Raw genomic sequence first — 16,248 nt, forward strand, 5'->3', positions numbered from 1 at the left:
AAGAGGGATCAGAACTGAATCTTATCTTCTAAGTAGCCAAGAAAACAAATCATGTAAGAATTCAGACCTCTGACCACCTCTGAAGGGGAAAGCTAATGGAAACAGCACCTCACTGGGGACATTACTGCATATCATCACCTAACAGTGACCCTGAGGGAAATGAAACTGAAGAGAAATGGATCTAGATGTGAGGGAGGTGGAACTGTTCTCATTTCTGAATGCAGCAGCATAGTCTAATTGAATATACAGCACAGCAAAATGAATAAATACCAGAGGAAAAATATTTTCAAGCTTTGTAAAGGAATGACATGCAGATTGAGAGAAAGGCAAAGTCCTGTATTTCTAGCCATTTTTGATAAATGCAGGATACATAATGACTTAGAAAAGGAAAATTTAGAAGCCCAGCAATTGAAGGGGCTGCACATTCAGTAAATTATTATGCCTTGCAAGGGACAGGCCATGCAGAGCTGAGCATCCAAAATCCATTGAAAAGTTTCTACAGAAACCAGAATTTTGCAGATGTACAAACATTTCAGACACCTTTTTTTTTTCTTTTTTTCTGAAGTGGTCGGTTGCTTTAATTCATCATTTTCCTGGGGATGACGATTCTGCAGCCTGTGTAATGCTGCCGGTACTCTCAGTGCTCTGTGCCACGTAAGGAAGGTGCTCAGCTGTGAGTCTGGTACCTGTTTGCAGGCTGTCACACAGCCCCTGCCACCACAGCCAGCTCTTGCCAGTGCTCTGCTGGCACTGGTCAGCCAGGAAAGGGGGACAGCAGGAGGAGGAGGAGGAAATGCTCTGGGGCTGGGGAAGGATTAGGCAGCTGGTGATTGTCATCTGGGTGCTGGGAGAGCGTTGATGAGTGGCTGAGGAGCAGGAGGTGGAATGAGGGTGGAATGGGCATAGGTTTGGTACAAAGTCAGTGCTGGCAGCCCCAAATTGCTGCCAGGAGCCCTGGCCACAGCTAATGCCAGGGGCCTCAGCTGCCATCCCTGCCATCAGCAAGGGCTGCTGCAGCAAGCAGTACCCAAAGGAAGATCTGTTTGGAAACCTCTGCTTCATGTAATATGTATTTCCATTTAATGTTTCCAGGCTGTATTCAGGACCAAGTATTTCCACTGCAAAAGCACCAAAATTCTATAATGAAAAGCAAGTACTCTTTGATAGGTTTTGCAGTGCAAGCTTTAAATGCTGTAAGTACCAGAGACTCTTCCCACTGATTTTAAATGCATCCTTATTTCCCCCTCCAGCAGAGTCCAGGGCCACAGGTGGCCAAATGGCAGGGTGAACCCCTGCCTGCCTGCAGATGATGGCAGTGTGCATGCCCCTGAGGCACCATGGGCAGCCCTGCCTGCAGTCACACAAGGAGGGATGTGGAACTGCCGGCCCACCATGGCAGTTTTCCTCTCAAAATGTTTTCAGCAGCTTTGTAGCCAGTGCAGGCACAGGGACCACTGAGGGCTTCATTTCTCTGCAGCACTGAGTTGCTCTGTGCACGTACTTTTAAGCAGAAGTTCTGCCTCTCAGTCTCAACAGCAAACTGTGCTAGTTGTGCTGGCAGGGAGGGCAGTGTGGCCAGATAGGCAATGTGTGGATTTGCATCCCTTCATTAGTCAGAAAAGATTTCTAAAAGATGATCTGGACCCACCTATTGCCCATATGACCATGGGCTACATCTTTGCATCTTATAACAAGTCATAATAGGCTCTCACCCTAAAACCTCTGATATTCACCGCGTGGTTTGAGCTCACACAAACAAGATGGGATGGAAGTGTCACTTTTGTTCACCTGTGAAGCTTGCATCTCACAACTGGACAAATCCTTGATGCTCTCTCTGCTGTCTGGTCCCTTCCCAGGCCATACAGAACCTGAGGCTGGCACCCCAGTGGAATGGCAGAGCTGGCACACTAGTTTTGTACGTAGGCAGTAAAATGACTTCCTCCTTAGCCCTGTGCTAAGTGCTTGCTGAATGAGTTTGACTCTGCAGACTCAAGGACAGCCAGCTCAGGTTGTTTCCTCCAGCATTAATACGTAAACAAGTTACTCGCTTGGTTTTTTTCAGTTAATGTTATTCAGAGAGAGTAAAATGCTGTAGAGCATTCATTCTGGTTCCAGTTGTGGAAATGGAGCATGTATAATTACCAATGTGGGTAGCAGTCCATCTCGTAGCCTTACTTATGTCAGTGAAGGATATTATCTCATTATGTCAGCTTAGCAGTCTTCTTTCCCTGGAATTCAAAATAAGCAAGGCTCATAAAGGAATGAGAGAACAACTAATTATAAGGGACATTATTTTAAAAACTGAATAGTAGTCAAAATCCATTAATGGACTATTTTACATGATTAAACTACTTTCAAGAAAGTATCTAGGCTTTTTCAGCATAAACATTTCTACATTGAAAATGTAACTTGAACCTAATTCTATGGTCAGCTATTTTTTGAGTAAGTATAATATGTGCTTTCATTTCTGACAGGGCAAAGATGAGTGAAATTTTTAACTTCATTATGTCTATCATCCAAAGTAATTTAGAAGATAATCCTGCTACATGGAGACTCTTCTGTCCTACAATGTTAATAATGACTAATGTCTGGGAAAACAGAAAATAGAGCTGCTAGCAAGGACTTGTTTTAGCACATGTTTCAGGATTTCTATTTGAATAGAAAGTGCTGTTCTTATTCAAAGATAAGATACCTCTGGACATTCAGAAATTTGTTGGGTGCATTTTTTAGGTTACAATACAAAGAGGCTTTGGTTTTGCTTCTCAGCCTTTGGTCCTTCAACCCAACTGAACCTCAAGCTGAACTACTTTCTTTCCTTCTTGCTGATCAACTGCAAGAAGAAACATTCTGTAAGGCTGAGCCCATCTTTTCTTAAATCTGGGAAACCTTTCAATAAACCCTCAGTTGCAAGTGGAGCTGTGGTACCCATTCCCTAGAAGTATGGGACCCAAAGAATCCTGCCAATGGATAACCAAAGGGAAGAGAGGTTGCTGCTGGGACACAACAGAGGAAGACAGGGACATCAGCTGGTTACAGTAAGAGCCAGCTCATTTAGGAGCTGCTCTGTTCTTCACATAGCTGCAAGGGTGAGAGATCTCTTTCCAATTTTGTCATTTCTTTTCTGGGTTGCGGGTTCTTCTTAGGATGAGGAACAGGTGAAATGTTTTGATGAACCCATTGCTTCAACTTTCTTGGCAAGAAAAACGTTATATTTTACACTGTGCAATTCATATAAACAAATGTATTTGGCAGAGCGAAAATGACAAAGTTTGAGCAAAGATATGAGGTACATGCAGTTGCAGAAAAACACAGATACCCATTCGTCCCAGAAGTAATTCAGTGCTGCAAAGAGTTGTAACTCACTGTCCCCCTTTTCCATTTCTTGTATAAAATACAGGAACTCTGCTATGTATGACAACACAGGTGCCACTGGTGCTGGACTGAGCAAGCCGCATACACTGCTTTCAGAGCAGACTCTGTGAAAGATGGAGTATTGCAGAGCACTGCAGGGTAGTCCTGCTGGTGGAACCTGATCTGTTTTGAGATGCCTGACCTGCAGATTTAGAGATGATGGGAGCTATTGTCAGAGTTGTCAAATTCCTGGCACAGGTCTCACAGCTCAAGAGCCTTTCCTGACATGTATGCTGTGCATATATCGATCCCACTGCACAACAAACTTTTGAGACCCTGTTTACAGCAGGAAACACTTGAAAGACTGGTATTTGAAACTGAACTAGCTGGAACTGGCAACTGAACTGAACCCTTTCCTGGCAAGAGGAATGCACCTGTTAAATCAGCACCCTGGGCCATACACATACACTAGTAACTGGTTAACAAAACCCAGCCCCAGAAACAATGCTGCAGAGTGTAGAGCTTTGTTAATGGGTTTGGTAGCAGCACCAATAAAGTTCATTGTTGAGTTTAGCTACAAATGGTGTCCTTTGTGCTGCACTTTTTACATCAGCTTCTAACTAGACCTACCAGTGTACTAGCCAGACTGAGGGCATGATCTTCCCAGAGACACTGGTTCCCATGAAAAGTAAAATGGGCTTCTGAAACATCTCTAGGTTTGCCCTAGGGCTTCTGAAATGGACCTCTTTGCTTAGGAGATTTCTGTGTCCTCTCTTCCAAGAAAGGAACAGAAGAAAATCAAGGCAGAGTAAACATTGATTGGGTTGGTTGGGTTTTTTTTTGGTTGGTTGGTTGGTTGGTTGGGTTTTTTAAGACCCGGGAAATGTTGATTTTTAAGGCTCACATGACAGATAAACAAACCACCTACCATTCTGATTGGGCAGCTGAGTCACTCTGGCCCTTCCAGGCCAGCTCACTGACTCATGTCAGCTCTTCCTCCAAATGGATGGCATTTGCATCTTCAGTTCCCACACTTAGAGAAGAGTGTGGGGCAATTGGGCTGCTCCTGCAGAGCAGGGACTGAGAGCAGCCCTCAAGGGATGGATTCCTGGGCTACAAGCTGAGAAGGCAGGAAGCAGCTGGGGAAGAGGCAGTCACTCCCAAAAGGCCGATTTTGAGTGAGAATCTTTTGTGTATATGACCATCAACTAGCAAGAGCACAATTTGAAACTGCTTGACTGTGCTGCTGTAAAGCAAGCTCTTGGAACAGGCACAAATTATTAGACAGTTCCTCTTGATCCAGGAACAGGCAAATTTTACTTTACCCAGGGAGGGGGAAGAATCTTGCTCAGAGGCAGAGCTACCTCTATGGGAAGGTGTTGAGGAGGAGCTGCAGCAACAGTAAAAGCAGCTAATCCTTCCCCCTAGATTTGGAGAAACACACAGTGAAAACAGATGAATATCCATAAAATTACATCCCAAGGGCAACTGAGCAAATTCCCGTTCAGTTTCCTCATTGATATGATTTTGTCCTGGCTCCGGTGGAATTTCAGCAGCAGCAGCCGCGAGTGTTCAGGCGCAGGTGATCGCCAGCCCTGGCGGCCCGGGCCCGGCGCCGCTGCTGCGCTTTCCCCGGCGGCCAGCGGAGGGAGGGAGGCAGGGAAGGAGGGACGGAGGGAGGGAGACAAGGAGGGAACAGGGAGGGACGGAGGCAGGAACGCCGCCTAAGGTCCCCCGGCCCCGGCGCGTCCCTCGGCACGGCCGGCAGCGCCCGCAGAGCCCACCCCGCACGGGCGGCCCCTGCCCTGGCAAAAACGCCAAGGGCACAACGGGACAGGTGGCAGCTTCCGTCCGAATTAAAGCTGCTGGGGGAGCTCAGGTCAAGCCGCAGACGGGGGAGAGGAGGAGAGGCAGAAAAGAATTTGGGGGCAATAAGCAGAGCACTCGGTCGCTCCGAAATCAGTGAGAGCAGGGCATCCGCGGACGGATCCGCCCGAAGCCGCGCCGTTTGCGCGGGATCCCGGCCTGCCGTGGGCAAACACCGGAGGCGTCGGCCCTCGCTGGGCGGCTCTGCTGGGCACCCAAGGGCAACGAGGAAGGGCCGGGGTTCCTATCAGCCCTCCTGTAACGTGCCCTCGAGTTTTGCTGTGAAAACAAAAGCAAAATAAACAGTTCCATTCTCCCCGTTACGAAAATAAAGCTCGGGCACCACACGGGCTGGTCGAAAGGACTCCATTGTCGTTTTTAAATGAGATATCTTTGCGACCGCTAGCCCTCCCCCTAGCCAGCGGGGAGCCACCCGTATCCCTGGAAGCGAGAGGTATCGGGGAACAAAAGGCAAACTCCGAAGTGGCATTGAAAATAAAAGGGAGCTTTGGTTACCCCCAGGGTAAGGTCGAGGGGGAAAGGTCGCCTGTCCGCCAGCGCGCACACTGCCGGCGGGAGCGGCCCCGGCTCGGCCCCGAGCGCCGCCCGCGCAGCCCCGAGGGCGCGGAGCCCCCGCCCCGCAGCGCGCCCCGGGCAGCTCCGGAGGCTCGGGTGGGCTTCGACACCAAACCGGGGGGCAGTGAGCGACGAGCCCCGCGCCGCCAGCCGTGCTGGAACAGAAAACGTCTGCGGAAAATCAGACTGCCGGGGGCGACCCCCAGCCCGCCCCTCCGCTCCGCACCCGCAGGCACGGCCGTGTCCGCGTCCCACCCCACCCGGGAGCCGAGAGCCGCTTTTCCCGGCGCCGGCGCGGCCGCAGGCCTGGGCGAGGGAAGGGGAAGGGAGGGCGACGAGGTGACCCACTTAAAAGCTGAGTTCCTTTTTGAAACACTTAAGAGACGACAGGGTTGAGGACTGTGAATGTATGCGTAAATATATACTCATGCATACCCACTGCCGGAGGTATGCGCCCCCGCGCTTGTATGTGTGTGTAGGCATGTCTGGGAACACACACAAAAGCGCAAAACTCCTAAGATAGCTAATGTAACATACTAATAGTTATACCTAAAACCAGATAAATAGATAGATCCCGGCGGGATTCTATTTGTAGGTATATGCCGATTAAAAGTATTTTATATCTAAATAAAACGTGCTTATATTTTTAACTATCTCTACAGTCTAACTTTTACCAAACTGTCTCAACAACCACCTTCAAGTAATCCTCCGCATAATCACCACTGTCTTGGGGGTATCAGAAACGCTTCGGGGCAACAGCAAGTCTTGTATGTGCGTACTGACACTGTTGCGGCGGTGACAGTCTACTGACGCTGAGAAAGCCAGATGTGGAGGGCTTGCAGTAACTGCTGATAATGTCGGACGAGGCGGTCCGACAGAAGTTCACACATCGGGGCGAGTGATGCTGCTGTCCCCCCGAGACTACCGGGGCACCCACGCCCACACAGAGCCCTTTCCCGCGGGTCCCCCCGCGAGGGGTGCGGTGCGGCTGGCGGGCCGAGGCGTGCCCCGGGCCCCGCCGCCCCCGCCCTGGCACGGCGGCCCCTCCGCCCGCCGCCGCGGCTCCGGGAGCGCTGCCCTGGCACCCCGCACCTGGCCCCACCCTGGCCCTCTTGGCCGGGAACGGCCCGGCTAAGGAAAGGACGGGGAGGGCGTCGAGGGCCGGGGCAGGAGGGCTCAGCCGTGCTCCAGCAACTGGGGAAGGAGGGAAAAGAGCGGAGCGGAGGCAGCGCTGCCCTCGCTCGCACGGAGCTCTGCGAGTGGGGCCGCCAGGCACCTGTGGCGAAGGGGCCCGGGGAGCCCCAGCTGCGAGATGCTCCACGCCCTGGGCAGCTGGAGGAGCAACTGTGCGTGCTCTGCGGAGGGGTGAGGATTTTCGCTTTAGCCTTTGGTGGTCTCGCTGGTTGCCTTATGTTCCCACGCCAGGGGGAGAGGTTTCGCTAGCTGTACTGAGGGGTTTCTCCCACCCTAACGAGATAACCAGGGCAGGGGGCTTTCCCACGGCGAGGAATTGTCCCCGTGAGCCACAACAGGCGTTTTCCCCCATACACACCCAGAGCGCTCCGTGCCTAGGTAGCGCTCGCAGGGTGCGTCTCTGGGAGGACTCCTGCCTTCTCACACGCCCAAGCATGTGCTTTCCAGGCGGGAGCGGCTCCCAGCGCCCTGCCCGCGGCCGGCAGAGACACAAGTGCGCCCTACACTCCATCACTACGGAAACCTCCGCTCCCGGCGTAGGTGTGCTGGGCACATCTTCCGTTCTGGGGGACATGGGGAACCAGAGGGTGTACTACACCGACATGCACAAGCAATCACATGAGGTTTCTATGAGCTCGTTCAGAGCGGGTTGAGAGGGGCGAGTTGCAGCAAGATGCCTCGGTGGGGCCATTTTTCCAGGTGGTCATTTACATCTCTCCATGAACGTGTTAGCTTTATACTGATGACCAGACGCGAAGAAAGAGCCCTGTCACAGATCTGCTGTTGCCACCTCTAAGTCGGACCTCTCTGGGAGCGGCTGCTCCCGCGGCGGGCGGGCAGGACAGCGTGCAGGGCGGCGTGCAGGGCAGCGGGCAGGACAGCGGGCAGGACAGCGGGCAGCACAGGGCAGGGCAGCGGGCAGGGCAGCGGGCAGGGCAGGACAGGGCAGAGGGCAGGGCAGGACATGACAAGGCCGCCTCCTCGGCGCAGAGAGCGGGGGCAGCAGGGCTGGGCAGGGGGTGCAGCCAAACGTGCACCCGTGAGCTGATCCAGAGGGATCACGGAGCACCTCATGGCTTTGTATCAAAAAGTTACACCTAGAAAGCGTCTTTCTTGTTGAGAAAGAATTTGCGTGCGGTTTGCGTGGGACCCTTACCCTCTGCCCTCCGAGCCCTCCGAGCTCTGCCTGGCCGAACATATTTGATTCCCCTTGGGGAGGCACGGCAGCTCGTATAAAAAAGACATTGTTGTCTTTGGAGAGCCCTGTGCGCACTTTCAAAAGCTGATTCTTGAGTTCCCAGCCCCCGCAATCCAGTTGATGAGGAAACGCTCTGCGGTCTTGGTGGCACCGTTTCCATTGGGATTGGCACCATTTGATTGACAAAGTCTCCCATTCTTCCACCTCTCGAGTGTTATCAAAAGGATTGTGTGGGGTCAGAAGCTATTGAAGGGACGTCCGTGTAGCCGCATTTCTGCAAACACGGGGTGAAAACCGTGCCTTTCTCATGAAAATGCTTCCACCAGGCAGAACGCATCTCATCTTCCTTGCTCTGCTCCTTAGCATTTCTTTTTAACTCGAGTGTTTTACTGAGCAGCATCACCAGGTAAACGAGTATTTCGCTGAAGGCAGCCTAGGCAGGGCTCTGTCGGGACGGCCACCCTCCCCGGAAGCTGTAGCAGCCATCTCTGGCAGACGAAACTCCGGTGGAGGGCTTGGAAGAAAAGGGAGAGTGAAGGGAGAGGACACCAGCGAGGAAGTTTTCTCGCCCGTTGTCCATGGTCGGACTTGCCCCGCTATAGCTCATTTGGGGCGGGAAAGCAGGTGCAAGGCTGACCTGTTTCCTTTACACCGCGTCCATCTAGCCCGGCTACAAAGCAGGTGGACGTGGGCGCGCCGGTGTGCTCCTGACTCAGCGCTCAGACGTGCACAGGAGAGTTTCACCCGCTCCCCAGCAAAGGTGAACGGAGCGCTCTCGCATCGCCTTCCCTGTGCCAGACCCCGCGCAGAGCCAAGGCCCGACTGGCTCGGGATACCCTAACCGAGCAGTGTTTGGGAGGCGAGTTAAGCTGCGCCCATCCAGTGAGAGGATGAATAAGCCCCGGCAGGGCGGCGGGAGCCTCGGCCGCGGGTCCGAGCTCCGCTCCGCGCCCCGCTGCCGCCCTCGGGCCTACCCGGCGGCCCCACCGCGCACTGCGGCGCACGGGAACCGAGTCCCTGCTCCTGCCCCGCTAATCGCGCGGTCACTCGCCGCCTTTCGCCTCTGATTCAAACCGAGTGAGCCGTCGTTTTGGTGGATCCTGCAGTACTTAATTTTTTTTCCTTCTGTCCACCGCCTTCCTTTAAAGGCTCATGAAAGAGGCATGGGGATGGAGTGTCTGAGAAATTCGGGGTGAAAAAAACCACCCTCAAACCCCAAGCAATCAAACCACTACGGCAAGGTCGAGTCTCTCTCTCTGTGTGGGAACAAAACCAAAGACCGTACTCAAAAATAGGCGCAAAAATGGGAAAAACCGGGACGAGGGAGGGGGGTGCGGGGGGGGGTGGTGCGGGGGGGTAGTGTAAAGAAATGTTCCAGAGATCTGGGTAGATAAGATTGAAAGGTTTTAAAAGAAAAGAGGGAAAATGAGAGGTAAAACCCAAACGCCTTTCTAGCCCAAAGTCGCCCTTCTCTGCCTCTGGTGACCCAGCAGACTCACAAGCAGCCCACTTGGGGTATTCAGCCGTGAGGGAGCTAGTGCCGAAAGAAGCAGCTGAGATGATGTAAGAGAGCTGGAGGCCTGATTGAAGGAAAGTTCCCCCGATTATATTTGTGTGGAAAAGCTCACCTCTTGCAGAGCTCTAAAGTGTAATCAAGACTGAGGCTTACACTTGAAGGATGTTAACTCTCATACGGGAACCTACTTTCTCCTAAACGGTTTCTTGCCTAGTGAATGAGAGCCTCCCAATTGAAGCAAAATGATCCTTATGTACTAATATCAAGCACAGCCACAAAGCGACCGGCTATTTATGCTGCCACTTTAGACAAAGATATTTAGTTATTCCCGGGTAGCAAGTGCACTTTTGCATTTTTAAGCACGAACCAGCCGAGCACAAACATATTTACAAGTGCAATTACTAAATAGTTACTTGACACTTCAGAGTCCCAGGGTTAACTGTACCTTCGCTGTAATTTTCTTAATATTCAGGTAATCGCTGTATTAAATTGTGGTTGTCAGGGCCGTAGGCCGGGGTGTGAAACACTCAGGGGAGGTTTCTCTCCTCCGCCCGGATCACCCCGAAATATAAGCTTTGAAGACACTAGGCGTTGGAAGATTTCTTCAAAGACCCGAGTGATATTAGCTACTGGCTGCCCGTACGTGTGCGTGTGGCTGTGAATGGATCGCTTTTGTTTTCACACCGGATCCGAGAACAGATCCGAAAGTGCCAGAAATTGCAGTTTATTGGAAACTACAGGGAATTCATTGGCAAGGTCGTGTAGCAGATGACCGGAGAGGTCTTCTCCATCCAGCTCCCGTGCTGTATAAATAACCTTAGAAAGCAGCTTCAGCTTCAGAGGGACCACGAGAGACTGTGAGAGTCTTTGCCTTTGAGAATAACAAGCGACATTTTGCGCTAACCTATTTTTCATCGGTCTCTCGTCCCAGGCAATTAAATTACTGCTTGATTTTGCAAACTTGAGTCTTCCACCCCTCTCTGAGATATTAAAAAAAAATAATCCCTAGCTGAAAGGAATTTGTAGGTTTAGGGAGACAAACGATCCTTGCACTGAGTATCTTAGGAGGCATAGAGAGTGTTCCCGAGATGCGAAACCCCAAGCGCTTGTTCAGCCCCAGGCGGCCGGGGCGTTTGACAAGCCAGAGCGGGGAGTGCGGGGCGCGGGGAGCTGTGGCCCGGAGAGAAACATCTGCCCTCCGCAGAGTTGTCCTCCCGGCGGCGGGGCTCCTTCCGGACCAAACTTAGTGGGGGAAGAGGGAGATTCTGTCCTTTGGCTTACTGGCATTCCACCCCGTTTCCCCAGCTCTCACAAAGGCTGGGCTGACAGCCTTGCCACCCGGGAGCTGTTTTTAAATCCTTTCACCCAGTCAAATGGTGGTCTTTTTTTGCTTTGCCTTCCATTTCCCGTCCACGATATTGTCACCCCGAGGAAAAAAAAAAAAAAAAAGAGTTGTGCTCACGGGGTCTTTCTTTCTTTTTTTCCCTCTCTCTCCGGTCCTCTCTGTCTCTCTCTTTCTTTTTTCTTTTTTTTTTTTTTTTCCTAAAGACATAAAAAAAATTCTGACAAGTAAGACTTAAAGGTGTTTACCTTGTCATCAGCATGTAAGCTAATTATCTTGGGCAAGATGTAGGCTTCTATTGTCTTGTTGCTTTAGTGCCTATGCCCCGCCTCTGGTGGCAGCCTAAAACCTGGCGTCTGGCTAAAACAAACGAAAGGCAGCCCTGAGCCTCCACTCAATCCAATTAAGGCGGACTTCGTCCACTCGGTTACGTGTACATCCAACAAGATCGGCGTTAAGGCAACACCAGAATATCTGGCAAAAAAAAAAAAAAAAAAAAAAAAGATTTGCCTCCCCTTCCTTTTTTTTTTTTTTTTCCCCAGCCGCCGAATCATGTCGATGAGCCCAAAGCATACGACTCCTTTCTCAGTGTCTGACATCTTGAGTCCTTTGGAGGAAAGCTACAAGAAAGTGGGCATGGAGGCCAGTAACTTGGGGGCTCCCCTGTCAGCCTACAGACAGTCTCAGGTTTCTCAGCCGGCCATGCAGCAGCACCCCATGGGCCACAACGGAACAGTGACTGCCGCCTACCATATGACAGCGGCAGGGGTCCCCCAGCTCTCCCATGCTACGATGGGGGGCTATTGCAATGGGAACCTGGGCAACATGAGCGAGCTGCCGCCTTACCAGGACACCATGAGGAACAGCGCTTCGGCGACAGGATGGTACGGCACCAACCCGGATCCCCGCTTTTCCTCAAGTAAGTCGGCTCGGGGCTGGGTGGCCGAGGGGGGCTTGCCGCGCAGCTGCCCCGACACACCGCGGGCAGAAGGCACGGAGGGTCCGCGACAGGGAAAAAGTCGATCTCAAACCCAGACGCGTCCCCCAACCCCCAAATTCCTCCTCCTGCCCGAGAATCGTTCCCGGTCCTTCCATCCCGGCTGGTCGCACGTCAGCCTCCCGCGGCTGCTTTTGCGGGGCAAGGGGGTTGGAAGCCGGGCTGCGGCGGGGAGCGGGAGCCTGGCTCTCGCCGTCCAGCGGGGCGGGAGCGTGGCTGCCCGGGGGCCCGAAGGGAGCCGGCGGTGCCCGCCCGCCTGCGCGCCGGCCGGCACCGGGCGGGCGAGGGGGGAAGCCGGGGGCGCCGGGGCCGCGTCCCGGGGAGCGGCGGGGCAGCGGCAGAGTCCTCCTCTTCGGCCGGCGCCCGCGGAGCCGCTGTCCGCGGCTGCTCCCGCCGCGGCTGTCGCTTTGGGCACTTTCCTGGCCATGCCCCGGGCAGGACGAGGGGTGAGTGGTCGCCCTTATTCACCGGGGCTGGGCCGGGCGAGAAGGGGGCCACCGCGCTCCCCGGGGACGTGAGCCGCTGTTTGGAAGGTGCCCGAGGCCGCAGCCGGGGCTGGGCTGCCGGGGGGCTGCGGAGCCCCGCTGGGGGCAGGCGGCGGCGGGGGCTGCCGGAGCGCGGGGCCCCACTCGGGCCGCGCCGGGCCGGGCCGGGCCGGGCCGAGCCGCCTAAAACGTGCCGCCTTCTCCCTTGCAGTCTCCCGCTTCATGGCGCCGTCCTCGGGCATGAACATGGGAGGCATGGGCAGCCTCGGCTCCCTGGGAGACGTGAGCAAGAGCATGGCCCCGCTCCAGAGCACGCCGCGGAGGAAACGGAGGGTCCTTTTTTCGCAGGCCCAGGTTTACGAGCTGGAGAGACGTTTCAAGCAACAAAAATACCTCTCCGCCCCGGAGAGGGAACATTTAGCCAGCATGATACATCTCACCCCGACTCAGGTCAAAATCTGGTTCCAGAATCACCGCTACAAGATGAAGCGCCAGGCCAAAGACAAGGCTGCGCAGCAGCAGATGCAACAGGAGAACGGCTCCTGCCAGCAGCAGCAGTCTCCCAGAAGGGTGGCAGTGCCAGTGCTTGTGAAGGATGGCAAGCCCTGCCAAGCAGGCTCCAACACACCCACAGCAGCTATCCAGAGCCATCAGCAGCAGGCAGCTACAACGATCACGGTGGCTACCAATGGCAACAGCCTCGGACAGCATCAGAGCCACCAGACAAACAGTGCGGGGCAGTCTCCAGACATGGGACAGCACTCGGCCAGCCCTTCCTCTCTGCAGAGCCAAGTCTCCAGTTTGTCTCACCTAAACTCTTCTACTTCTGACTATGGCACTGCCATGTCTTGCTCCACCTTGCTATACGGTAGGACCTGGTAAAAGGATTAAACAAAGAAAAAGGGAAAAAAAAGGCAAAAAGAAAAAAGAAAAAAAATCCAACCAATTTTCCCAGTTACACAAATCTCTGTCCTCTCCAAACTACTGTGTGCTTTTTTCTTCTTATTTTTTTTCTTTTTGTTTTCTTTTTTTTTTTTCTTGTTAATGCTCTTCTCCCTTTCCCCCGTTTTACTGAGTGGTCTCTGCGGACCTCTAAGAGAGAGAGACACTTTTTTTGTTCCATTTTATTGTTACTGTTGATGGTTTTGGGTCTTTATGTTTTTTCTCCCCCAAAGTCGTCCTATGGGGTGTATAAAAATATTCAGACTAATAACCATGGAGCAGTCTGCAGAAAGGGGACCATCTTTAGGCATGGTCTGAAGACTTGGATATCAGATGTACACTTTGCCAGCGTCTAGGACTTGCATGTAAATACAGAGATTTTGGGGGATGGGGTGGTTTTTCCCCCCAAAAAACGCATTCGCGTCACCCAGACACAAGAAGCAGCTTCCCCCTCCCCGGTCTCTCCCAGCCCGCCGCCAGGGCCAGCGGATGGAGACGTGGAGTCATCAAAGGCTTGGCTTTTATTTTCCTCCTTACGTTTGATGTGAACCTGTAGCTGTATAATGCTGTCAAAAGTTGGACTAAACCCATAGTTTTTAGTAGCCTGTATATTTTGTTGTAAAAAGAAAAGGAAAAAAAATACAATCAACCAAACCAACCCCCACCTTTTTTATGGACAATGATCACCCCGTCGTAAATCCTCCGGCAGTTTGTTATTTGCGCACGCCGCCTTTTCCTGTTGTAACTTATGTAGATATTTGGCTTAAATATAGTTCCTAAGAAGCTTCTAATAAATTATACACATTACGAATATTCTTTTTTATTTCCCCCTTTGCTTTCCTCTCCCGACGCTCCTATCCTTACATCTTCCTCCTTTTTTTTCCCCCTTACCCCCCCACCCCCCAACCCCCGTCCCCACTTTTTTTAACTTCTTGGTGGAAAAACAAGCCGGGATGTTGTCAGAGCCCGGAAGGCCCCCGCCCCTCCCAGGGCCCAGACCCTATTCCCAAAGGAGAGCTGGCCAGAGGGTTAACGGGATACAGGATCAATCCTCAGCGTGCAAACAGGACAAGCAAACGCGTGGGATTCACGAACTCGAGACCGAAGGAATCGAGTCCAAATTCATTAGCCCGATTATTTTTTGGGGGCTGAGGGTGGGGGCGGGGGGAACCTCAGCGACTTCTTGCTAGAGAAAGCAAAGTATTCCGGGACTAGAAATTCAAATGCCAAAGGCACGGAGGAGAAAGAAGGTAAAAGTCTAACGCCATTAGAAAAAAATAAAACAGCGAAGAATCTGCTGTCAGTATAGAACGTGAGTCCAATTTAAAGTGTCCAGTTTTAACACCTTGTAAGAACAAAAAAAAAAAAAAAAAAAAAAAAAAAAAAAAAAAAAAAAAAGATAATTTCTACCAGGTTTTCCTATGTACTTGTATTTTAAGGGAAGTACAGTCACCTTATTTATAATCAAAATAAAAAGATAGTTTATTGTGTACGACATGTAGTTTGAATTAACTTTCTTTATCAGGCTGTGTTTCATTTTCTACATTTCCATATATTTAATTTTGCACAAATCCAGCCCCACACGGCCGCGCAGGTTCTCCTGCAGAGCCCACGCCTGTGCTCAGGCGGAGGGCTGAGCACGCCGCGGCTCGGTGGAACACACGGGCTGGCTTGGTCCCTTTGGGCGCTGGTTTCGGGTCGCACTGTTTCTCTAAGAGGGTGTTTGTTAGTTTGCTTGTTTGCTTGCTGGGGGTTGTTTTGTGCAGCCATGTGGGAAGTTTGTGGAGAAGGAGATGAGGAGAAAGTGCGTGCGCGCACGTGGGTGGGTGCGCAGAGGTGCGCGCCGGGCTCAGGCACAGAACGTAAATATTATCGGGAATGCAAGGCGGTTAGACGGTAACTTTTCTGTAAATATATAAAGTACATGAAGCTAAACAGCTCGTATCTGACGAGTTCTAAATCCCAGTAATTCTCTATTTTTCAGGTCCCAAATATTCCTTTTGTGAGTGTAGCAAAATAAGAAGTATCCCCCTTCTAAAAGACCTCGTAGCGTGTTTTCCTTTGCATCTGCTGCTCGGTTTCGTTTTTTTATTTCCAAATCCATAGATAGCGACCACAGTCATTGAAACCCCTCGGAATTACAGAGAAGTTACGAAATAATCATATTTTTGCAGTGAAAGAAACAGGTTGCCTGGGGTGGAAACAACCCAACTTCCAATTTAAGTAGCAGCTTTTGAAAGCTCCAGTTCTTTATTTATACAAGATAGCCGGTGTTAGTCGGACACCAAGTGCTAGTCTGGCTGGAGAAAAAGGGAAGTACACGGAAGAAAAAAAAAAGTATCGGATTCTTTCTGACCCCTTCCCCCTTATTTCTAACTGGAGGACATCACGTGTGTCAACAGGAATTTCGAGACCTTTCATTCTTTAGGTTATGTCCTAATTTATACAGCGACATTCTTAACTAACCCAAAGATTATTCAATTTTTTTTTTTTTGTGTTCTTCTCCTGCGCAGAATATTCATTTCAGATCTATAGCACTGTGTTAAGCATGGCGGGGGATGGGTGGGTGGGGGGCGGCAGAGTGTCTGGAGCCTAGTGCTGTTATTTCTGCTTAGAGAAGAAAGTGTTGGGCATTCCTGGTCCGTGGTGCAGAGCTGCCAGCTTCCGCAGAGGAAGCGAGAGCAGGGTTAACTCTAAGGATTTTTTCAAAATTAGGGTTAGTTTCTCCCGGAGTTTATACTCAAGACCGAGGGGAAAGTGCTCCGGTTAAGTCGACATTTC

General features: G+C 51.8%; 1 protein-coding gene across 1 annotated transcript; it reads left to right on the forward strand.

The window, feature by feature from the left end:
• Window positions 1-7,090: 7,090 nt before the first annotated feature.
• On the forward strand, window positions 7,091-14,958 carry NKX2-1 (NK2 homeobox 1). Its single transcript, XM_064714028.1, has 3 exons — window positions 7,091-7,158; window positions 11,586-11,962; window positions 12,737-14,958. Exons 1-3 carry the CDS (start codon window positions 7,106-7,108, stop codon window positions 13,405-13,407), a joined length of 1,101 nt encoding a protein of 366 aa, XP_064570098.1. The 5' UTR covers window positions 7,091-7,105; the 3' UTR covers window positions 13,408-14,958.
• Window positions 14,959-16,248: the final 1,290 nt, after the last annotated feature.

This window comes from Zonotrichia leucophrys, chromosome 5, assembly GCF_028769735.1.
Source record: "Zonotrichia leucophrys gambelii isolate GWCS_2022_RI chromosome 5, RI_Zleu_2.0, whole genome shotgun sequence".
Lineage (NCBI taxonomy): Eukaryota > Metazoa > Chordata > Aves > Passeriformes > Passerellidae > Zonotrichia > Zonotrichia leucophrys.